The following is a 24,311-nucleotide window of genomic DNA, read 5'->3' on the forward strand; positions in this document are numbered from 1 at the left end:
TGGTTGGGATAGGTAAAACTGACCATGGGGGAGGGGGAAGGGGAAGGAGCAGATTGGAGGGGGGGCAAAGGAAGGGGGAAGGGAGGGCAGATTTGATCATTTGCATGCTTATAGAGTTCAATGGTATTTACTCCTGTGCTATCATGCTTAAGATAGGTAAAACTGAGAGGATTGTTAAGCAAGCATTTCTGAGTTCAGGACTATAAGTTTTGTAAGGTTTTGTTTTGAAATGAGCTTATGGGAAGCATCAGAATGGCATGGGAGTATTTTCAATTAAACATTGCGGAATGTGAAAAATCCACGCTGGCTATAGTGTACAGCCACTCTTGTGGCTGTGTAATTTATCTATAAAGAAACTTTATAAGGAAACTTTCCCAGCTTCTCTCCCTCAAATTCTTTAGCTGGAGATGCCAATTAATAACCCTGTGGCCTTGTGCATGCAGAGTCTGTGTTCTACCACTGACCTATGGGCCCTTGCATTTTACATGTACCAGAAATATGAAGTAATTTAGCTAAAAAATAGAGTACCTGAGAGCATGATTTCTTGCCAAACTTGGCTGACGTTCCTGCAGCATTTCAAAAATGTTGGGCTGGCGTAGAAATGCAACAATTTTATCATTGTATGCTGAAACAAGGGGGGGGGACACAAACATAATGGAAGTTTCAATTAAAGAATGGTTGTTTTATCTTTGCTTTAGCATTCTTAAACAGTAAACCACTTGAATGTCTTGGTAGAAAAGGCCACATATAAAATAAATCAATCAGTCTAGTTTGACAAGCAATGAAACATATTTTAATACATACACTGCTGACCAGGATTCCTCCAGGCAGAATATACACTGTATATTACAGTGTAATAATACAGTCATTGCCTAGGGCATTCTAGGAATAAGTTATAGCAGAGTACTCCACAATGCTCATACCTTGCGATGAATACAAAGAATGCTGTACATCCCATTTTCTACCAAGGAAACATGGGATTTATAATCCAACTCAATTTCCTGGTGTGAAAAAAGCTACTTTTCATACAATTTGCCACCCACCAGGCCGCCCACTGACAACTTCTAGGCTTCAGAGTACCCTTCCCTTCCTGCAATCTCTCCCTCTTCTCCAAGGCAATTCCTTTTATTCATCCTTGGGAAAGAACAGCAAGATCAAAGATAAGAGGAATGATGGGATGAAAGCCAATGCAAGCTCAAACCAGGAAGGCCTGCTTGTGGGGAGAGCTGTGCCTATCTAGATTGGGCTAACTCTAATATTTGCTCAAGCTTTTCACCCCATCCCTAGTTTGCTGTTCAAAGAAAAAAAGTTTTAAAATATCCTTGGGGCTGCCTAAAGCAGTTCAGGCCAACTCACCTAAAAGTAGCAGTTTATTTATTTAAAGCCTTTCTATCCTACTCTCATATATTCAGTGTGACTTACAAAGGACTGAAGTAAATGTTCAGCAAGAGATCCAGATCTGAGAACCTGAAGTAGTGCTCAAAAATTTGTGGCAAAGATGGAGGGAAGCTGTGATTTGAAGTGGAGAAGCAGCAGGCAGGAGCGGGTGTTTAATTCTTCCCTTGCCCACTACTTTCCCCCTTCAAACCTCGATGTTTTCCAACCAGATGGAGCTGAGGCATTTGTTTCACCATTGATTCTCTCTTTCTCTACATGAGGCCACATTTATAAAAACAGAACACACAAGAAATTATAGAGGCGTTTTCTTCGTGTGTTGAGAAACTTGTGTAAGGGGTTATCATGTAAATGCACTGAAAGGCAATCCTACATACCCAGAGGTAAAGACTCATGATGGTGCTGATTTCGAATTGCTGTTACCAGGCTGTTGCCTGGTCTGGTCAACAGAGAAACTCCTCTGTTTCGAGAGACCTCTGATGCCTAGAATGAAAACAAAGTATTGTAAAGTGGTTGCTAGTAATAATATAAAAAAAAGTTGGCATGATTTTTAAATATATGTATTTATTTACAGGGAAGCCATGTTTAGCTGCCAGATTGTGTGTTATGGTTATTGACCCCAGTTCTGAAATAGGGTTTGAAAGATCTATGTTATTGGTTGAAATAGAATCTTAGTCATGATCAGAATTTAGGCTGTAATCCTGTACTGTGTTACATGCCCATAAATCCCACTCCTATACTAGTTCAAGTAGAGACAATATGCATGTGCTCCTAGCTGAGGGATGGGAAACATTTTGGCTCCACAGGTCAGATCCTTGTCAGGATAGGCCTCAGGGCCAAATTTGACAGGTGAGTGTGGCTATCCACCTGTTAAACACATTATGTCATTATGATGTCACCAGATTGACAGGTGGGTTGTCCCACCCACCTGTCCAAATCCCTTGTAGGGTTCCCAAACAGGCTTCTTTCTCTTGCTCCCTGAAGTAGTGGCAGCCCCAGGGGGTGGGGGAGACTTTCACCACTTCATCTCCATCCCCATGGGAAGCGAGAATCTAACCCTGCCTTCATGCCAATCAGCTGACATCCCAAGTGACACCAGCTGATTGACAGGTAGGAGTGGTTTGGGGAAATGGCCTTGTGGACCAAATTGGACCCCTGGCAGACCAGAGGTTCCCCACTCCAGTCCTAGCCGGATGACAAACTGAGCACATGGCATGCAACTCCTCTCCTATATCTAGTAGACAGGACTGTACACATGGAACTCTTTCGAAGATCAGTAATCTTGCCAAACATGTCTTTGGAGGGGAACAGAGGGAGATTAGATTTAACCACTCCCACCTCCTTACTCAACAGCTCATTGAAGATTAGTGCTTTCCAAAGAGGATGTGTGCAGCTTCAAAAGTTGTGTGGTGCCCAATTGGATCAGGGCCATTCAGCTTATGTGCAAGTTTTCAGCCTTAGTGAGTATATATGTATATATCTGTATGTTATCATCTACAGTGTTAGAATATCATTGTAATGAGAAAATGTACCTATTTGAGGAGTTAGTGTTAAATTCAAGGTTTCAGGCAAGTACCTATTTAATTTGGACAACATAGCCAAGCACCAGTTCTTTTTAATTAGCTATATATAAAAAGCAGCTAATTGTGACAAACGAGTCACCACTGAAAAGGAGAACATATGTAGAGGTACAGAACATAGATAATGTGGAACCAGCCAATATACTAATTAATGTGTTAAATAAGAAATGTTTTGATGCTAATGAAAGGTATGAATAAAATGTTGCCTACTACTGAAAACATAAACTTGCTATGTACTTTCTGCTAACTTTCTGCTAAGTACGTTCTCTTTCTTTTTTATGTTATAAGTACAGTTATAATAATCTCAGAGGAGTTATTCCTGTTGCGTTAGGGTAAATTTATAGAAATTATCAGGAATTAAGCACTTAACAAACCAAAATGAAAATCTTTACAGAAAGACTGCATGCAGTACAAAGCCCATTCACAAAGCAGATAGCACTCCTGAACAACAAAGACAAAGCTTACGAGAGATAAGGCCCAGGCTTCCAAATAAAATATTTCTCTGCCTTTTTCAAATTCCACAGAGGAAAGTAGAATCAGTGAAGTTCAGATAGAAGGTGGGGATCACCCTTTAGTTTCAAAGTCAGGGCTGATGGAGAAATGCATGCTCCTGCCCCCCCCCAAAAAAAACCTTCACCAAAGACACCAAAACCTGGTCTCACTGGCCAAACCCATTGCTCTCAACCCTGCTCTCAAATCACCAAGCACATTGCCTGACATCATCACCACCATTCCACATAGAAGGAGGGGCAATATTTTTTTCCTGGCTTCAGGTGCCTCCTAGCTAGTTTGCTCCTACTTTCTTAGAGCTGGTGTATGACTCCTTCAACTACTGTGCCAGTGCGCTCCAGGCTGGAACGTTTGGTGTTCCCACCAAGGCCCATCCACATGGAGGAGCTGTTGTCTCTGCACTTTGTGAATGACTGTAGGGTCCCCACCCTGAAATGGTGCATTCTACAGGCAACCTAGACATCTGTATAATCTGTGGGCTGGCAGTGCCAGCTCTGCAGGTAGCCAGCTACATATAAAACCCATTCCAATCTGCTGCTGACAACTAGAAGATAAATTGCCCAGAAACTAAACAGATAAGAATCTGTCCTAATTCCTTTACAGGATAAAAAAAACTCACAAGAAAATCTGTTACAAAGGTATTTAAAGCTGTTCTGAGGGTAGCACCTGCAGCTATTTTTTGTATTATACCAGGAACTCACATTTGGGCAAGCTCTTTCTTTAACACTATTGTACTCCTTCCCTCCACCCCCATACACCTTAATCTCAGAAAGTAAAGTACCACTATTTTTTTCTTTTTATACTAGGTTACGTTAGGGTGTGTGAAGTTTGCTATTGATATCTGCCAGCTAGTGAATGGGCTGAACAGAGGTTCAATTTAGAGGGCATGCGTGTCTGAATTTTAATTCATTGTCATTCTCCCTCCCAGGTTTCAGGCCACATGTGTTTCTAATACAATACAAAATAGCACACTACATTCACCCACTTCCTTCAAATTATAAAACTCATAAGGTAAATATGAAGAAATCACTTTGTTTTGAATGTACCTATTTACCTAGAGACCTTAATGAATTAGGTAGAGCAAAGAAATGTACCTCCCCAGCACTGTAACTACGGAGTCGCTGAAGATGCTGTCTGTGAGTCAAATGGTTGGGTAGGCGGCCATTTTGAAGTGGGATCCTGGGATCTATGAAAGTAGTAGCCCGGCTATTGTGGTCAACGAAGAAGGACTGCAATAAAATAATGACAAAAAAGAATGATGATGATAACAATAATAATAAGAAGAAGAAAGCAACTACAGAAGAGAATGAGTTCAATAGGATTCCACTAGGCTGCTGACACTTGCCTAGCTCCTCAGTTTGAATAATCAGACGCTGCGGTGCAGGCTGAGCTGCTTGTGGCCCATCTATCCTGTGTGCTTGCGCAGCTGCCTGCTTCCCTATAGACAGTTATGTCCTGTGTATGTATCTAGGCCCAGAAGAGTCATATAGTTTATTTATTTATTAAATGTAGATCCCTCACTTTCTTCTAAAGGAGCCCATGTTAATATGTACGTGACTGGATTAAACATTATCTCAAAAGAAGACATCTGAGGATAAAGCACAATCTTAAAAGTTAATACATTTTTAACATCCCTCCACTGGGCATTCTTGGCTAACCTCGTAACATAAGTCACAGAAACTTGCAAAGAACCTAATAATATATCCACTTAATTCTTGTACCTTCCCTTGTTGGTCAGTTTTGATCTCCCAGCCTCGGGGAAGCTCCAGCCGTGTGTCAGCAAACATATTGATGAAATTTACCAGGTCCCTGTTGTGCTGATACCGCTCAAAATTCCGAGCGTCTCTGCGGATTTTCAGAATCATATGCTTTAAGCAGGTGCTGTTGGTGAAAACTCGATAGGCACTCTGGATAGAAAAAGCAGGAAGAAAACAGCAAAACTTACATTACATAGCTGCCAACTCTATCTTTTGTAGAACAAGCATGAATCATACATGTAACCCTCCCTTGTCTGAAACAATAAAGCATCTGCACTATACATTTAAAGCACTATTATATCACTTTAAACAGTCATGGCTTCCCCCAAAGAACCACGGGAATTGTAGTTTAAGGATGCAGAGAGTTATTAGGAGACTCCTATTTCCCTCACAAAGCTACATTTCCCAGAGTTGTTTAACAATCCCTTTCCCCAGGGAACTCTTTACCAGTTTATATGCAACTACTAGCGATGTTGCCAAAGTTCATAATTACCTGGTTCAGCACATGAATGTGTCCAGCTGGTAATGCTTGTCTGTAAGAATTTAGTGTCATTTCCCCCAGTCCTTCTTTGGCTCAGAAAGTGACATAATATTCTGCATATGCACAATCAGATTTCAGCAGTCCCTTTGCCCCAAATCAGCTGGTTTGGTGCAGAAGTTATTTAATGTTATGCCAGAGCCTAGTACTTTGTATTTATTTATTTATATAAATAAATACTTTGTAGGCTCATGTGCAGAATCTTTTATTTTCATTTAAACTCTCAATGATGCCGTGAACTGCATGATCAGATTACTCAACTAAGCAGCTTTTTGATTGATGAGCATCTTCCCTCTATTTGGGTCAATTCTTTTGTTTGTTTCTTGCAAATGTTTTATGTAGTTGTTGTCTCCCATCCAGATCTATAATCCTCTCTTCTTCATGTGTGTATTTGTTTGTGGGATGAGGAGTTGAATTTCCAAGTTGCTCTCCCCGATAGCTGATGCTGTGGGCATGGATGCAGGGCATGGGAAACCAAACTCTAGTTGCAAGGGAGCAATATTACAGTGTAGGCTGGTATAGCACAGTGGGGAGGACATCCTGGCTGGGAGTCCAGAGTCTATGAGTTCAAATCCCCGCTCGTGTCTCCTGGGTGTAAAGGGCCAGCTAAAGATCACCCCACAGTGAGTGGCTCAGGGGTTAAGTGCCCTGCCACCTGTGCAGCCGTGGTCAAGCTGCATAGCCCCAAGGAGCCCAGTTGCCCCCCAGCTGGCAGTTGCGGATAAGGAAGGGGCTGGCTTGTGCAGCTGTGGCAAGCTGAGCAGGCCCTAACCAGCTGTGGAGGACTAGCCTCAGAGGGAGGCAATGGTAAACCCCCTCTGAATACCGCTTACCATGAACACCCTATTCATAGGGTAGCCATAAGTTCGGATCGACTCGAAGGCAGTCCATTACAGTGTATTTGGGCATAGCACCATCAGAATTGATTATGCATTTCTATGCTTTTATTCTATATTTTTTAAAGTGTTGTATGTTGCTTTTTCATATGGAAAGCGGGATTGGACCAAGATGAAGGAGGTGTGAAAACTGGAGGAAGAAATATCAATAATTTAAGATATGCAAATGATACCATACTACTAGCAGAAACCAGTAATGAAACAAATGCTGATGAAAGTTCAAGAGGAAAGCACAAAAGCAGGACTACAGCTGAACATCAAGAAGACTGAAGTAATGACAACAGGAGATTTACATAACTTTAAAGTTGACAATGAGGACATTGAACTTGTAAAGGATTATCAATGGCACAGTCATTAACCAAAATGGAGACAATAGTCAAGAAATTAGAAGAAGGCTAGGACTGGTGAGGGCAGCTATGACAGAACTAGAAAAGGTCCTCAAATGCAAAGATGTATCATTGAACACTAAAGTCAGGATAATTCAGACCATGGTATTCCCGATCTCTATGTATGGATGTGAATGTTGGACAGTGAAAAAAGTGGACAAGAGAAAAATCAACTCATTTGAAATGTGATGTTGGAGGAGATCTTTGCAGATACCATGGACGAAAAAGACAAATAATTAGGTGTTACAATAAATTAAACCAGAATTATCATTAGAAGCTAAAATGATGAAATTGAGGTTATCATAGTTTGGACACGTAATGAGAAGACATGATTCACTAGAAAAGACAATAATGCTGGGAAAAACAGAAGGGAGTAGAAAAAGAGGAAGGTCAAACAAGAGATGGATTGATTCCATAAAGGAAGCCACAGACTTGAACTTACAAGATCTGAACAGGGTGGTTTCTAATAAACGCTGTTGAAATTCACTTGAAGGCACATAACAACATATTGCTTTGATGTTTTTAATGAAATAGAGGTATACAAATATTTTTATAAATAAATAAAAATAAATAATAAATGTTGTGAGCTGGGGAAAAAACTTTTGGAAAACAGCTTCCCAATGCTTGTCAAGAAAGTTAAGAAATACTAAGTTTATTCCAGATCAAACTGAGGGCTCATCTACATCGTGGTTTCCTGTGTGTTTGGTGCTACCCACATCTCCTTTAAATTTGCATGGTTCACATGATATTACCGGCAAACAGAAGCTGCGTTTCCCCCCTGCAAATCCATACTAACCTAATCCACTGATAATATGAAAAGGGAAGAAAAATTTTTATTCACCCCCTTTCTCTAGTGCTTGCAGATGCTTTGCTCAGATGCTTTTAGGTGGGAGTGTCAATTGTTCTCCTCTCCACGCCCACTCCCTCCTCCTCCCTTTGTTCATTTTATTTCCTGTAGGCTGACAAGCAACTTCCGGCTGCTCTCCTCCATTCTGCTGGCCTTTTCTATTTTGCTGCAAACGGTGCCTTTATTTTCTTTGTCCCCTAACTGGTGCACAAAAGCATAACACCACTCAAACAAAGATTTGTGTTTCAGCTGTATCCTACCAGTGAAAACACAGATATTCGCACTTGCAGGCTTTTTTTAAGGAATCTACTGCAGCTGGTAGAAAAGATTGAGCATGCTCAATCACCTTAGCAACCAGAGGGAGTGGACATGTATAAGTAGAAGATGGGTCCACAAGGAAAAAGCAAGACCAATCCTACCCAGAGAAATGCCTGCTTATTTGAATGGGAAAAGGCAATTGGCAGCTAACTTTTGAGCAGGAACTGCAGACAATGCAAATGAAAAGTGAAGGTAAAAGAAGTGTATTTCCTATGAAGAAATGCTCCCAGGTAGATGGGTCCTGAGATAAAGTAATCACTAGTTTCCAGACTGCACCCACCCATCCACCACTAGTAAGAAGAACGCACAACACTGCTTCCTTCTGTGTTTCAAAGGAACTATTGCCACTGTGACAATATTTGTATGAAAGAGCCCTGTGGCTCTGATGAGTAATGTGTTTCCTTCCCAAACTGTCATTGCCTGAGGACCTATGATATTGGTGTGAGGAAGGAATGATACCATTTGCCTCATCCTTGTGATTCCTTCCTAAAGATATTGCTGGAGCAGGATAGGATCCAGCCATATAGAAGAAGCTCTCACATCTCTCCAAAGTCTCAAGGCAGTCATACAACACACTTGAAACTAGCTAAGTATTCATGATCACACACAGTGAATGATTATTACTTTCTGGAAATACATGGGAAACATATTGTACATTTGGCCACTTGCTATTTAGCTTTTAGCTTTGGATTGGGACTGTAGAAATGTAGAGTTATAGAAACTTACTAGTACTAACTGTTTATTCCACTACCAGCTAACTGGCTTGGAGACCAAGAATTTCACAGGTTTTTTAAAGTCTTCAAGGAAATAAGAGATCTGTTTTCCATTTCAGCTCCAGCTGCTAGATAATATTTTCCAAATTTCATGGCCATAATTAATGCTTCTAGATTTTAATTGGAATCTGTGGTTAAATTATTAACCCCAATATTAACCTCACATTAAGCCCAAATTTATGTGGCACATTATTTGTATTAATTGTATTATTTTAACACAAGTGGAATTTATATGACTTAACAGATGTTTCAGCAGGTCATTCTGGTTTCTTTAGCAGAACCCAGATTCACTGTTTAACAAAAAAGGTTTTGCTCTGTTCAAATTACTTGGATATCTCCTTTGCTGCAAGTTCTACTAATACAAGTTAAAAGCCACACAGGGTATATTCAAAAGAATCTTGGATGTTTTCTGAATAGTATTTGAATCCCCTGACCTCACCAAAATGGGATCTCAAAGAAAATGTGTATGTTTATATCAAGCATTCCAACATACTGTTCTGAGAAAACTTGAAATGTATTTAATTTCTACTTAGCCAATTATAAGGGGAAATTACACATCTATTAAAACAGTGGAGAAGATTGATATACATTTTCTTGACCATCTGACTATGTGGTTTTCAAATTTTCAACTTTCTGGGAAACTTCTCTGTATCAAGAAACCTCTGAGCATCTGCCAAAGAACACCAGTATCCTGCACATTATTCTTGGGCATGTTCTAGGACCCATATTTAGTTCATCTAGGGCACTAGCCAGCTGTTGGGCCCTACAACTCCATTGCATGAATTAACGAACAACCTAGAACACACACACAATATTCCCATTTTGCTTCACATTTTAGGGGAAGATCAGTAGTGCCATAAAAGCTCTCTCTCATGGAAGCTTCCTGCAGCTACTGATTCTCTCATTCAGGAATCCCATGCAATCCTTGCAAAAGGCATTCCAGGATCCAGTTGTGGATGGTAAGGCATTGTGGGTGGTGCACTGCTGTTCTTCTACCTTCCAAACATGGCAGATTTCTGCAGTTGACAGAGGGGCTAGGCACAGGGAGCTTGGTGCAGGGAGCTTCACACGGTATGGCACACAGTGGCAGGAACATCAGATTGACTCCACCTCACTGTGCCATATCCTACCGAGCTCCCCATGCCTCGCCCCTCCACCTCTCAGTCAGTGGCAGTGACTTGCCATGTTCAGAAGCTAGGAGAGCAATGGTGCCCCACCCACGCCACCTCACCAGCTGCTACTGCCAGGATCTGGAAACATCTCATCTGAGATATTTGGTTAGGGTTTAGTTATTTTTTAAACATAGGAATATAGTGTGAGTGCTAAACCGTTGCCTGGCTGCGACAATGGACTGGATGAGAGTTAACAAACTGAAGCTCAATCCAGAGAAGACTGAGATGCTGTTGGTGGATGGGTTCTCTGATCGGATGGTGGATATATAACCTGTCCTGGACGGGGTTACACTCCCCCTAAAGGAGCGGGTTCGTAGTCTGGGAGTCTTTTTAGACTCTTCCCTCTCACTTGAGGCTCAAGTAGCCTCGGTGGCAAGGAATGTGTTTTACCAACTTCGGTTGGTAGCCCAGCTACGTCCCTATTTGAGTAAAGAGGACCTTACATCAGTGGTACATGCTCTGGTAACCTCGCGTTTGGATTACTGCAATGCGCTCTACGTAGGGCTACCTCTGAAGACAGTTCGGAAGCTACAGCTAGTGCAAAACGCGGCAGCCAGACTGCTAACAAGGACCAAGCAGTCCGAGCATATAACACCTGTTCTGGCCCGCTTGCACTGGCTGCCAATACGTTTCCGGGCCAGATTCAAAGTGTTGGTATTAACCTATAAAGCCTTATACGGTGCGGGACCACGATACCTTGCGGAACGCCTCTTCCGATACGAACCGGCCCGTACACTACGTTCTGCTACGAAGGCCCTCCTCCGGGTTCCGACTCACAGGGAGGCCCGGAGGGTGGTGACAAGATCTAGGGCCTTCTCAGTGGTGGCCCCCGAACTATGGAACAGTCTCCCCGAGGAAGTACGCCTGGCGCCGACTCTGCTTTCTTTTCGGCGCCAGGTTAAAACCTTCTTATTCTCTGAAGCATTTTAATTTAAATTGATTTAATTTTAAAAATGTTATTGTATTGATTTTAGACTGTATTATTTTGTATTATATTGTGTCATTTATTGTATTTCCTATGTTATTGTATTGCCATGTTCACCGCCCAGAGAGCTATTGCTAGTCGGGCGGTATATAAATTTAATAAATAATAATAATAATAATGTTCCAGCTCAGAGAAATGGGAAGAATACAAATTGTATGTGACAAGCATGGGTCCTTTCTATACAAAATATTACATAAAGAGAACAACATTGATCCAAATCTATTGAGGCAGAAACTGATGCGTATAGATAATTATAGCCCTCTTCTGAAATAGCTTTGCTGTGAGAAAAGCTACCTCTCTGCATTATGATTCCCTGTGAAAGAGTATGACTCAACTATACTCTGCTGTGAATCAATGACTAAACATCTCATTGTTGTTATTTATGGTGATAAGGTTTGATTTTATATGTTCACAAACCACCAAATACTCCTTGTACAAGAAGGAAGCACATGTAGTGGGGCTTGCAGGTCATGCCGCTGGATTGCTGAAAAGCCAAATTTCTTCTGCATGATCATCCAGGTGAACAAATTCAAGTGGGGATGAACCTATCATTTGGATAATACAGCTGTGTTTTGTTCCCTGGAATCTCCAGTTTACAGCTACAGAAGACTTATCTCAGAGGAGGTCAGATGAATGACACAAAGAAGCGCTACGTGGATGCTGTCAAAGTAGGTCACCAATCTGCAAGACAGCTGAGGCCGAAGCACTTACATAGTTTGCATGCAGCACCGTGAAGAACTCAGGATTGGTGATGAACTTCACAGCTGGAGACTGCAGCAACAAAGTGATTTTTTGAGAATTCACAGGCGAAACAGGTGCTTCTCTTCTAGTTTCTGAAAATAAAAAGGATTACATATAACATACAGCAGAGAAGCTTGCATTATGATACTCTCACTTTACTGCATGTATGTCCTGGTAGTTACAGAAAGGACTTTTTAATCCACGGAACAATCCTCCCCAGCAAATCTACGCTTCTTGTCTTTTTTCATTCCTCAATGATCGATTTCTTTAGCTGAGTGTTGGTTTTTATCCAACAACTGCTAAACTTAGCTTTATAAATAAATGCCCAGTAAAAAATCAAGTAGATCTTTATCTCTGACACAGCTACAGAAGTTGTGAGTGGACAGAAGTATCGAAATTTCATTTTAAAAGGAATATAAATAAATAAATAAAAAAGCTGGACTTCATGTGCCATGATCTAAGAGCCAAGGCAGACATTCAGCAAAATCATATGGTGGAGTCCTTGTACTGTACTACTTCAAGCTCTTGGGATTGGAGCCATGTGCATGTCCTCCCACATAAAAATATGTTGAAAAAGAGCACATCAGGGAGCAAGGTTTCTCCCTAAAGTCCTAATTTTCATAGTGTGCAAAGTATTCTTTTTATGCAGGAAAGCATTCACAAATACATTCTTCCACTTGCAGTTTGGAGTACTAGAGTGCTGAAGTAGGACTGTGGGCAGTGTGTCCACACAGCCCCGACCTTGTCACCCCCATGCTCCACTCTAGCCCGCTCAGGTAAGCTGCAGTGGTGCTGGCAACAGAAGGGTGGCTCCACCCCATCACACCAGCCAGTATTGAGCAGTATAGTATTTAAGGATTGTACAGTATAATTTTGCTAAACACACAGATATCACGGCTCAGGGTGTTGTCTCAGTTCCTCTTCTCTATCTCAGTGTTTCTTTAAAGACACACACAAGGGTCACCGCTCTGTGGTTACAAAGACAACATATTTTTGCATGTAGAAGGTCTGAGATCAAATCCCTGGCAACTCCAGTGAAACAGAATGTGAACTACTAGGCTTGGGAAAGCCTGAGACCCCACAGAGTGGTATCTGCCAGCTGGAGCTGGTAATACCAAGCTAGATGGCCCAAAGGTCTGACTTATTAAGGCAGCTTCCTATGTTCAAAGTGGTAAAACTCTCTTCAATATTAACACCAGCAACCTCTTATTTTGTAAGTGGAAAGCAACAAAACTACAGCCAAGGGTACACAAGCAGGACTTGTGCTTCTGCTACATAGTTTTAACTTGTGTTTTTCAAGGAATTGTAAGTAGATAAATATGTGTGAAAATGAAAGTAAGGCTAGTCTTTTGGAAACTTTTGCCCATAATCTAAACCATAGATGAATAAAAATGGGGGGGAAACGTGGTTAATTTAATTGTACCCATGAACCAATGTTTCCATTCAATGAGAGTTACAATAATATATATATATATTGAAGGGTAATCCAAACATTTGCTCAATCCCTCTCATGCAGTGTGCTAAAATGTGCCACAACCATAGTCTCTAGCCCATATTCAATACATTCATAAATTTCTTGTCAATATCAATAGTATAATATCCTATCCATATTTGGGGGCAAAAAGTTACCCCTTTTAATTATTTTTTAAAAAATCTGACTACTTGTATAATCAAACACAGAAGACAGCAAGTGCATAGGGGGGGAAATGACACAAAACAAAACCTTACAGAATGTTGTTGGATTGCTTTGGGAGTCTAATTCTGCTGCTCAATGCCATTTTAAATATATAGGGTTGTTTTCAGCTAAGTCCTACTCAGAGTAGACCCACCAAAATTAATGAACCTAAGTTAGTCATGTCTATTAACTTCAATGAGTCTACTCTAAGTAGGATGGCCATTGAATACCACCCATATATTGCTAGATCAATGTTTGCATCCAGGAGTTGTAAATTGGGTTGATGTGTATGTATACGCTTGCATGAACAGCTTCTGTTCCAGTAACAAAAATAGCAAAAACAAGACAAGAAAAGAAAAAGTTCACAAAATGGTTTAGATATAATGCAAGTATGGATGTGGTACTGTATCACTGGTCACTAATCACAGCACAAACAATATCCGGTAAATGTTTGTATGCATCGTAGGCACCTATTTTATGTGGTTTGTGATGTAAGCAACACCACATTCTTAATAACTGGGAAAGTATAACATTTTTCTCCAGTACAATTTTTTTTCCAGTCAAAAAGTACAACCACGTGGTGGTGCCTTTGAATTTATTGTCCACATTCATATGGAGGAACTGGCATGTGAAATGTAACTACATTATTATTAAAAATGACTGCCATGATTGCTGTAATCATGACAACTTTCTTTTGGAATCACGTCTGCTGTGATTATGTGCAACTGGATGCACACACAGTCTCTGTGTGGAAGGTACTTCTTTCACAAGGGTGTAGGAAAGTCCAAAGACATTCATGGGTAGAACCTTCAGCAGCACCAGCTATTAGGCCTGTTTCTCATGGAGATGATAAACTCATTGGGATTATAACACTCTGTAATGCAGATGGGGATAATGCAACACTCCTCAGGACTAGGGATGGACGGATCTGTAAATTTTGGTTCTCTCTCATTTCTTCAACGTTAAATTCAATCTGCAGCAATTTATGATTTTTTTAAAAAATCCTCATAAAAATTGTTCAGCATTTAAGTACAATTTTCTTCCTATAAACATATTTTTGTGTGCAGTTTTGATTAATATACACATTTTGCAAGCAATTTCTCATAACGTACTGGCCGATGGACTTTCCAGGCAAGTGGCTGGGACTGCAGTGACGTGACCAGACAGAGGAACAAAGAAAGACATTTTCCCCATAGAGACTTTTATTTGTTAACGCGACGTATAAAACCTGGAACAGGAATAATACTCTGCTGTTGTTTAAGGGGGGGGGGAATGTGATGTTCCTATATTAATGTATATATGGTAAGTGTTGGTTCTTTAGAAGATACATGGTAAGTGGAGTGAAAGAGGGGGAGTGAATCGGCATGCGAGATGATTGGCTGAGTGTTTAAAATGGCTGAATGTATAAAAGGAAGAGTGAGAGTGGAATCTGGGGGGGAGAAGAGAACTGAGTGGGTTGCTTGGTGGGGTTTAGAGAGTTGTTTGCCAGGAGGGAGGTGGAGTTCGGATTAGTATTGAGTAAAACCATATGTTTATGTGCCTTAAGAAGAAATCTTGTTAATCTTGTTAGCTTTGTTATCTGTAATAAATACTTAATTTGGTTTACCAAAGGCCTGATCCTTGGCTGGGGTTTCACAGACCAGAAGGGAGGGTAAGGTAATGACCAAGGCTGAAGGGGAACTGTAACAAATGGTGGCAGCGGTGAAGAGAATTATTGTTCGGCTGTTTTTATTATGATATTTTGTATTTTAATCTTTTTGTACACCGCCCAGAGAGCTATTCGCTATGGGCGGTTAAAAATGGAACAAATAAAATAAATAAAATAAATAAATAAATAATATAATGCATTTTTGTACATTACTTTCACTAATACGTATATTTTGATGCACACTGACTTTCCCCTAATATATGCATTTTTGTAAACTTCGTTTGGCTGGAGAACTGCATTGCAAAATTTGGATAAATGTGAATTTCAAAAGCTGGCTGTGTTTTGGTTCTCATATTGTTTCGGAAAATGTGAATTTGATAGATTTGGCTTTAAATGCAAGCTGATCAAATTTCTCTCCCACCCATACTCAGGACAAACCAGTTCCTACAGGGAGAAGGCTAAGCTAGAATTCTTCGCTCTGGCATATGGTTTTCAAACTGGAAGGAATATGGAGGGATCCGAAGTTGTGCTGCCCTAATACAGGCTTACCACATCAGTGAGAACTAGGCCCTAGCTGAGAAGCATTTGCAGTGGGTGAAGTTCTCCCTCCGCCCACGCTGCCCTTCACCCCACTTATCTATTTCTGCTATAAAATACCAAAGCTTGTATCTACTGTATTAAGAGGGAGAATGCCATTCGGGACAGTACTGAGCCATGTAAAATGTTTTACCTGAATTTGCTTGAGAAGGATCTGTCTCAGAATCACTGCCTCCTCCAGGTGGGAGCCTCTCTACCCTGTTGTTGACAACACTGTCCTCCTCTGTCCTTTCCGTAGCAATAGTTCGCTGGATATTTTGGTACCTTGATTTTGAAAAGGGGGAGCAAGAAAAATACATTGGTCAGATATACAGCTGTAATGAGAGCATTTTCGTGTTCTGCTTATAGAATGGAAGGTGTTAGTTATTTTATAAAATTAACTGCCTTTCTTCCTTAAAGGTACCCAATGTGATAGACAATTAACTGGAAACAATAAAACAAAAGGACAATAAACCATCAAGTAATCATAGAAGTTCGGTTTACATATAAATGTCAAGTGTGGCAGGCCTCCCTGTACAACTAAGTAACAAAGCTGGTTGTTTCCCTGTTTTGTTTTTCAGGATAAAAGTAGTACTTTTGAGAGGCCCAACTCCTTTCTCTGGAAACAAACAAACAAACCCTTAAGCCTACCTTTTTCTGGCTCTTTGCTACTATTGTTTTCCCTCTGCTGCTGTGTTGACAACAGTTTGTGATTTTTTTGTTATTTGCTTTTCCCCTCAAGTGATCCCAGCAAACTGGGAATCATGTAGTCAATGTGATGATGTCACTATCCATAGCTAATTAGATTTGACTATGGTCACATCCACACCATACATTTAAAGCACATTGCTTCCCCCAAATAACCCTGGGAACTGCAGTTCGTTAAGGGTGCTGAGAATTGTTTGTTAGTGTGCTCAATGTGTTAGTTCATCTGCACTGTCTTCCTATATGCCACTAAACCCAGTTAGATCTTTATGACAGCTTGGGCCCACGGAGGGGATGTGAAACATTTTCACTGTGTAAGATACTTGGCAAAAGGCATTTTGGAACAATATTGTAATTTATTGGGGACAAAATAATTCTCGTTGTCCAAAGAAGCCTTTTATTGTGGTAACATCATGCAAGTATAATTTCAGCAACTCCCAAGCTGCTTGAATGACAGGCCTGGAAGCACTAGTACGGGGATTCCAAACCCCATGGGGAGCTTCAGGCCCAGCTGAACAAGTTTGTCAGCAAGACAGCAAATACTTTGGGTCTGCACAGCCTGCAGATACCTTTTTGTGTCAAAAATGGGGGAAGGGTGTTCTACAGAAAGGTACCTGGCATTTCCCAGGAAACTTTCTGTGCTTACCTGCAATTAAGCATGAGGGAAGCTGCCATCAGGGAAAGTATCTCAGATTGGAAAGAATACATAACACATAAGCTGAGAAACCAAAATTGCTGCACCCATCCATGTTCATGGCTGCTGAAAAATGAGTACTGTTACAGGGCAGGGCATTTTTAAAGGAATGGTTACTGGGTGTCCATTTTTTCATTCAAATGGCTTGCACATGGAAACCTCTCTACCATGTACAAACACTGACATTTAGACTGAGGCAAAAGTGGTTCAAAGTATAAAAAAAAAGGATGGGGAGTGAGTCACTACAGCCTTGCAAAGGCATTTACACAAATTACTAGCCTAGCAACATTCTTACCAGCCTGCTCTCTCACCATGAATTAAAAAGCAAACTAAAATTAAAAACTATTACGTATGATCCATGCCCTACTGTAGCAGACTTCTTGTGGGGAAAAAAGAATGAAGATAGAACCAGACATCACAGTGTACAGGGAGAGAGATTTTGTTATAAGCTTTTCAGAAAGATTAGTGGTTTGTTAAGAACATGACAATACTTGGCATGAGTGAATTAAAATGGATGGGAATGGGACATTTTCAACCAGGCAACTACAAAATATTTTATACAGGAAATGAGAAATTAAGAAGAAACGGGGTTGCTTTAATAGTGAGAAGTGATGCAGCAAAAGCAATTAGGAGCTATAATGCAAAGTCTGAAAGAGTGATATCAATGAGATTAAATGGAAAACCTATTAACATAACCATAATCCAAGTCTATGCTCCAACAGCAAACACAGAAGAAGGGGAATTGGAGAGATTTTACGCAGAACAAATTGATCGTACACCAAAACAAGATGTGCTGATAATCATGGGGGACTGGAATGCAAAAGTAGGGAACAGAGAAGAACTAGAAATTGTGGGAAATGGGGCTTAAGAGATAGAAATGAAGCAGGAGAAAGACTTACTGAATGTTGTGAAGCCAATAATTTGTTTCTTGCAAGCACATTTTTTGAGCAACCAAAAAGATTACTGTACACATGGACATCACCAAATGGGTAATACAGGAATCAAATTGATTATATAACAGGTAGCAGAAGATGGAGAAGTTCCATACTTTTGGCAAAAACAAGACCAGGAGCAGACTGCGGTACAGACCATGAACTAGTCATATCAAAAATCAGAGTAAAACTAAAGAAGAACAACAAAGCAATCATAATGCCAAAATACAATTTCAATAACATCCCAGAAGAATATAATGATCAAATAAGGAACAGATTTGAGGCTTTAAACTTAGTTAGCAGAGAAACAGAAGAACTATGGAGTGAAGTCAGAGACATTATCAGGGAAGAATGTAAAAAGACAATACGTCTAGTTAAAAAGAGAGAAAAACCTCAATGGATGACTGAAGAACCTCTTAAACTGGTTAAAGACAGAAGAAAAGCAAAACCAAAAGGAGATAGAAACACGGTCAGAACCCTAAATGCATCTATACAGCAGCTAGTACGTAGGGACAAAGAAAATTATTACAATAGTTACTATATAGAAATAGAAGAGGAGAACAAAAAGGGTAGAACAAGAGCCCTATGCCAAAAGATTAGAGAAATGAAATTTAAACCAAGAGTAGGGATGTTGAATAATCAACAGGGGAGCACACTGACTGACAGAGATAAAAAAAGAAGAAGCTGGAAGCAATACATTGAAGAACTCTACAAAAGAGATGTAAGGATGACAGATTTATTCACAGAAGAACCATATGATGAAGAAGCAGAAATTTTAGAATGCGAGGTGAAAGCTTCTCTTAAAATACTTGGAAGAAACAAATCACCAGGAATAGATGGCATACCAATAGAGTTGCTACAAGCTATTGAATCTGTCCAAATTTTGACAAAAATCTGTCAACAAATATGGAAAAGAAAACAATGGCTCACAGACTGGAAGCGTTCAATAGACATACCAATTCCAAAGAAAGGGGATCCCAGGGAATGCAGTAATTATTGAACTATTGCCTCAATATCCCATGCAAGTAAAGTCACGCTCAAGATACTACAACAAAAGCTCTTACCATATATGGAGCAAGAAATGCCAGATGTCCAAGCTGCATTTAGAAAGGGAAGAAGCACCAGAGATCATATTGCAAACAAAAGCTGGATAATGGAACGGACCAAAGAATTTCAGAAGAAAATCACTCTGTCCTTTATAGATTACAGCAAAGCCTTTGACTATGTAGATCATGAAAAACTATGGAATGCTTTAAAAGAAATGAGGGTGCCACAGCATCTGATTGTCCTGATGTGCAACCTATACTCTGGACAAGAGGCTACTGTAAGGACAGAATATGGAGAAACTGACAGGGGTGTATTTTATCACCCTATTTGTTTAATCTATATGCAGAACATATCAAACGGAAAGCAGGATTGGACCAAGATGAAGGAGGTGTGAAAATTGGAGGGAGAAATATCAATAATTTAAGATATGCAGACGACACCATACTACCAGCAGAAACCAGTAATGTTTTGAAACAAATGCTGATGAAAGTTAAAGAGGAAAGCACAAAAGCAGGACTATAGCTGAAAGTCAAAAAAACTAAAGTAATGACAACAGAAGATTTATGTAACTTTAAAGTTGACAATGAGGACATTGAAATTGTAAAGGATTATCAATACCTCAGCGCAGTCATTAACCAAAATGTAGACAATAGTCAAGAAATCAGAAGAAGGCTAGGACTGGTGAGGGCAGCTATGACAGAACTAGAAAAGGTCCTCAAATGCAAAGATGTATCACTGAACACCAAAGTCAGGATCATTCAGACCATGGTATTTCCTATATCTGTGTATGGATGTGAAAGTTGGACAGTGAAAAAAGTGGATAAGAGAGCAATCAACTCATTTGAAAGGTGGTGTTGGAGGAGCGCTTTGCGCATACCATGGACTGAGAAAAAGACAAATAATTGGGTGTTAGAACAAATTAAACCAAGACCATCCCTAGAAGCTGAAATGATGAAACTGAGGTTATCATTATTTGGACACATAATGAGAAGACATGCTTGACTAGAAAAGACAATAATCTTTGGAAAAACCGAAGGGAGTAGAAAAAGAGGAAGACTTATGATCCATGCCCTGCTGTAGGACTAATTTCTTACAAGAGCAGAACAAGTACTATGTGCCATAACATGGAAAGCACACCTTGAACTTGACCTGGTAGCAAATCGAGAAAAAATTCAGATTTCAGAGCAGAGGTATTATGTGCTGATAGGATCTCACTCATGTCAGCAATCATGCCGCAGCATTCTGCATTAACTGCAGCCCCAGGGTCAGGTTGTGCTGCATGGGGATTTCTGTGACCTTGGCTGACTGGCTGCCAGGATTTTTTTAGTTTTGGTTTTTGGTTAGGAATCCTTACTGGTTGTGGGATGCTGAGATTTCTGCCATATTCATAGGAATCTTGTCATGGTTGGTATGGTATTACAATTAGGAAAGCATTTCACTTATCTTTAACACACTCCCTTACATCCATAGAAGCAACAGCAGTGGTTCCATGCACTCAGCTCAACCCCCTTAAACCCACTGATGATGCACCTTGTTTCTTGCCCAATAGTGGTAAAAGAGAATTAACATATTTGCAAGTGTGGCTGCAATTGATGTTCCCAAGCTGCTGCCTGTGAAGGCAGACCAAACCATGTGTGTTTCTCTGTCAATTATTACTCACTGGAATTGGGTTGGCTGTCAAAGTGAGTTTATTGCAGCCCACAGTGTAGACAGAAAGGGTAGAGAATCTTCTTACTCATTTCTCAAAGCTGTTTCTGAAGTGAAGGGTCAAATCTGTAAAGATGTTTGGAGCAGCCATGTTAAAAGATAGGGGCAGGGCATTCCAGGCAGGGGGTTGCTAACTCTGCTTGGATATGGATATTATTGCAGAGGATCCCTAGTCAAGCTTTACCAACAGCACAATCCTGACAATATCCATTCAGAAGTAAGTCCTGTTGAGTTCTATGGGGCTTAGTCCCTTATGTTTAGAATTACAGCCTTCAGGGGCATCCATCTATACTCCCGAGTGCTCCCATCTAAAATCTCCACAACACTAGGCCTCTTTCTTCCTACAATGGCCTTCTGGTGACTGGCCTGGCCTGTGGGCACTTAAACCCTTCTTGCCAAAAGCAAGTAGGCTAGATTAAATGTTCCCTACCCAGGCTCCATCTTTTAGTTAAGATTTCTATCTTAATTTCCAATCAGAGAAATGTTTTTGTTTTAATTGAATGCTGCAAGCAACTGTGTTTGATGCTTAATGTATCATGCTTAATGACATCACCAGGGCCCGCCTCGTGACATCACTAGGGCCCACACTATTACATCACTTGGGGCCCCTGAAATCTCAGGGTTTGGGATGCTTCTGACCTGGCAACCCTAGTTTAGGGTACTTATTTTTAATTTGTATTAGAATTATGCTTTAGGTTTCTTAGATGTTTATGGTTTTTGGATTGTTTTCTTATTATGATAGAAGTCTCCCAGTGATTTTCACTCTTGGCAAAGAGGGGAATAAAACAAATAAAAATAGGAACTCTTATGTGCATTTTAATATTGTTATTGGTTTGTTTGGTTTGATTGATTATTTGACTGTCTTGCCTTTTTTAAGATAGGTAAGTGTAAAAAAAGTTTTAATTAAATACATATATTGAATAGAAGAAAGGTGTGAAAATTTAAAGATTCATGCTTGCCTAAAAGAGACCATTTTTGTCCCCAGTGTTATTTCCCCAATAATCAAACCTTTTTATATAACTACACACGTGCACATACATATTACCAAGTAAGTAAATAACATAATAACATTAACATTAAAAAACTCCAAAAAAATTAGGGATTTGCTATTTTGCCTTTAAATATTCCCTTTGCAACTAAATTATTATATCTAACTTCACACTGTATTAACATGGCTCTACTTTTCCCCACTCTCTTTTTTATAATAACCTATAAACTTTTTTATTCACTTCACAGCAGGCTGACTGAACAAACTTTCCATTCCAATATAGCCTGAATTTTATGAGCCCCTCATACAATAGCAGCAGAGAAAAAGTCGCAGAAAAAAGTAGTTCATCTATTCAGAGGGATATATATACAGATGGCAGAAAATCTACTGCCGGCCAAGATGCCTAGGAACCGAAGCAATGGGTCAAGATGCTGCTATTGTTTCATCACAATTATGTAAAATAATCTTCAATAAATTCCAAAAAAAGTGAACATAATTGGGGAAAAAATTGAAAACAGTTATACAATTAACATTTGAAAAATCCAGCCCTTTTTCGAAGAATAATTGTGATGAAGGGTACAGTTATTGCATGTATTATAACATACCTTCATGGAATAAAGAGTAATTTGTGAGGGAGCCACAGCACATCTGCCACAGAACACCACCAGCATGCTGTAGGAGGTGTGTTCTGGGATACACGCTGTCAGCCTGCTGGGCTTCACTGTCACAATGCTCTTCTGCAGTTGCTCATTGTAAGGGAAGGTAAACAAGCTGTCTTTCAGGGAAGCGTGCATGTCAGCCATCACTGAGCATCTCATCGCGAAGCCCTTGATAAGCCTCAGAGCAACTCCAGCATGCTTTTCAACAGTTTCAAAACCAATGCATTATAACAAGCTAGGTTAGTATTTAGTTCATTTTCTATGAGGAACTACACAAATACTGCTGAGATCATCCGAAATTTTAGGCCTAATGCAGAGGTAATGTCTTCCATTCCACATTGCTGTACAGATTGTCTCCACACCAAACGAAGGTAAGTGCATAGAATACTATAAATGACTTCCGTGGAACAGCCAGAACCACCAGAGAGAAGTAAGGTAAGGCTCAAATGCAAAATGCACCTGGTCTGTACTAAATAAATAAGCCGTTGTAGAAATAGTTGGACATGGTGAAGAACTGTAGGCAACTCCGTCTTTAGAGCTGCTATATTTAAACAGGTTCATTTCAAAGAACAAGGGCCAGTTCACACGGGCCAGACCAACACAGGTCAGCTACATTTTACCAAGCATTGGTTTGCATGCGTTAACGGATCATCATGGTTCTAACATCATGGCTTTAAAACTGTAAATTGAATTTTCACCTTGCATCACTCCCAAACACTTTTCTTAAAAAAATTACGTCAGTCTAGCTGTCCTGGCTCCCAACCAAAGAAGCAGAGCAAGAAGACTGCATTTTTCTGTATAAACCCTTATTCAGGAAGTCAATACAGGAACACGGCATCGCACTCTAGGCATGCATCAAAATACCGGAATATCTCACAGGATAGGCTTCCCTCAGGAACAAGGCATGGAGGTGACAGCAAGGAGTCGACGCAAAGGAGCTAAACAAGCATCACTAAAGCTTTCATATCAGACACGAGTGGGGACTGGCTCCTATGGATTAATTTGAGGTATTTGGAGTTTTAGCTACAAGGCGCAACCTCCTATGAAGAAGCGAAAGCATCTTATTTATTTATTTATTATTTGATTTATATCCCGCCCTTCCACAATCTTCTCAATCTGTAGCTGCCATTCGGCTTTTCGCCTTGACCTTGGGGAAAATGTTGTCTCTGATTCTGACAGGTTGCTTTCACTTTGCTCTCTAGGCTCTTCATTGGGCTGGGTGCCAGGGCAAATTCATCACTGGACAGCTCAGGCAAAAGGAGTGGGTGTTCTGGGCATTGCTCAGTAATTCTTTTAGTAAGCTCAGACACTTCTGAAGACCTTTCTTCTGTGCTGGCAACCCCATCCCCAAGATTTGTACCCCACTCTTTATCCTCCCACTCTTGCCAAAGGTTCTGCTTGGGCTCATGACACTAGCCTCCTTTTCAACTGCCAGCCATCAATTGTTGAGTAATCAAGTGACAGAGAAATAAAGGATGCTGCCTTATACCAAATCAGACCATTAGTCTATCCAGGCCAGTATTGTCTACAATGACTGGCTACAGCTCTCCAGGCTTTCAGGCAGGGGTGTTTCCTGTCCCTACCAGATGTCAGAGACTGAACCTCTAGATGCAAACATGTACCATCCCACTGAGCTATTGCTGGTTGCACAATTCAGGTTTCCGTGAAACTCTTCTTCTTCCTTAATTCTTGGTCTTCCTTAATTCACTATTTCTTATCATGTTGAAAACGCATGATTATTAAATAGTTTGGTTTTACACATTGTTCTGAGATGAGGATCAT

The 24,311-nt window shown here is 40.3% G+C and overlaps 1 protein-coding gene across 9 annotated transcripts in view; it reads right to left on the reverse strand.

Annotated features, from left to right (window-relative positions):
* Nucleotides 1–24,311, reverse strand: part of HECW1 (HECT, C2 and WW domain containing E3 ubiquitin protein ligase 1) — a 349,770-nt gene that overhangs the window by 87,021 nt on the left and 238,438 nt on the right. For all 9 annotated transcript variants that reach the window (XM_061586857.1, XM_061586865.1, XM_061586862.1 and 6 more), the window contains 6 exons: nucleotides 15,952–16,082; nucleotides 11,869–11,990; nucleotides 5,207–5,392; nucleotides 4,580–4,714; nucleotides 1,773–1,878; nucleotides 529–625 (listed from right to left, as the gene is read on the reverse strand). In XM_061586857.1, coding sequence (XP_061442841.1) covers nucleotides 529–625; nucleotides 1,773–1,878; nucleotides 4,580–4,714; nucleotides 5,207–5,392; nucleotides 11,869–11,990; nucleotides 15,952–16,082 — 777 coding nt within the window. The remainder of the gene's footprint in view (nucleotides 1–528; nucleotides 626–1,772; nucleotides 1,879–4,579; nucleotides 4,715–5,206; nucleotides 5,393–11,868; nucleotides 11,991–15,951; nucleotides 16,083–24,311) is intronic.

This window comes from Rhineura floridana, chromosome 10, assembly GCF_030035675.1.
Source record: "Rhineura floridana isolate rRhiFlo1 chromosome 10, rRhiFlo1.hap2, whole genome shotgun sequence".
Classification (NCBI taxonomy): Eukaryota; Metazoa; Chordata; class Lepidosauria; order Squamata; family Rhineuridae; genus Rhineura; species Rhineura floridana.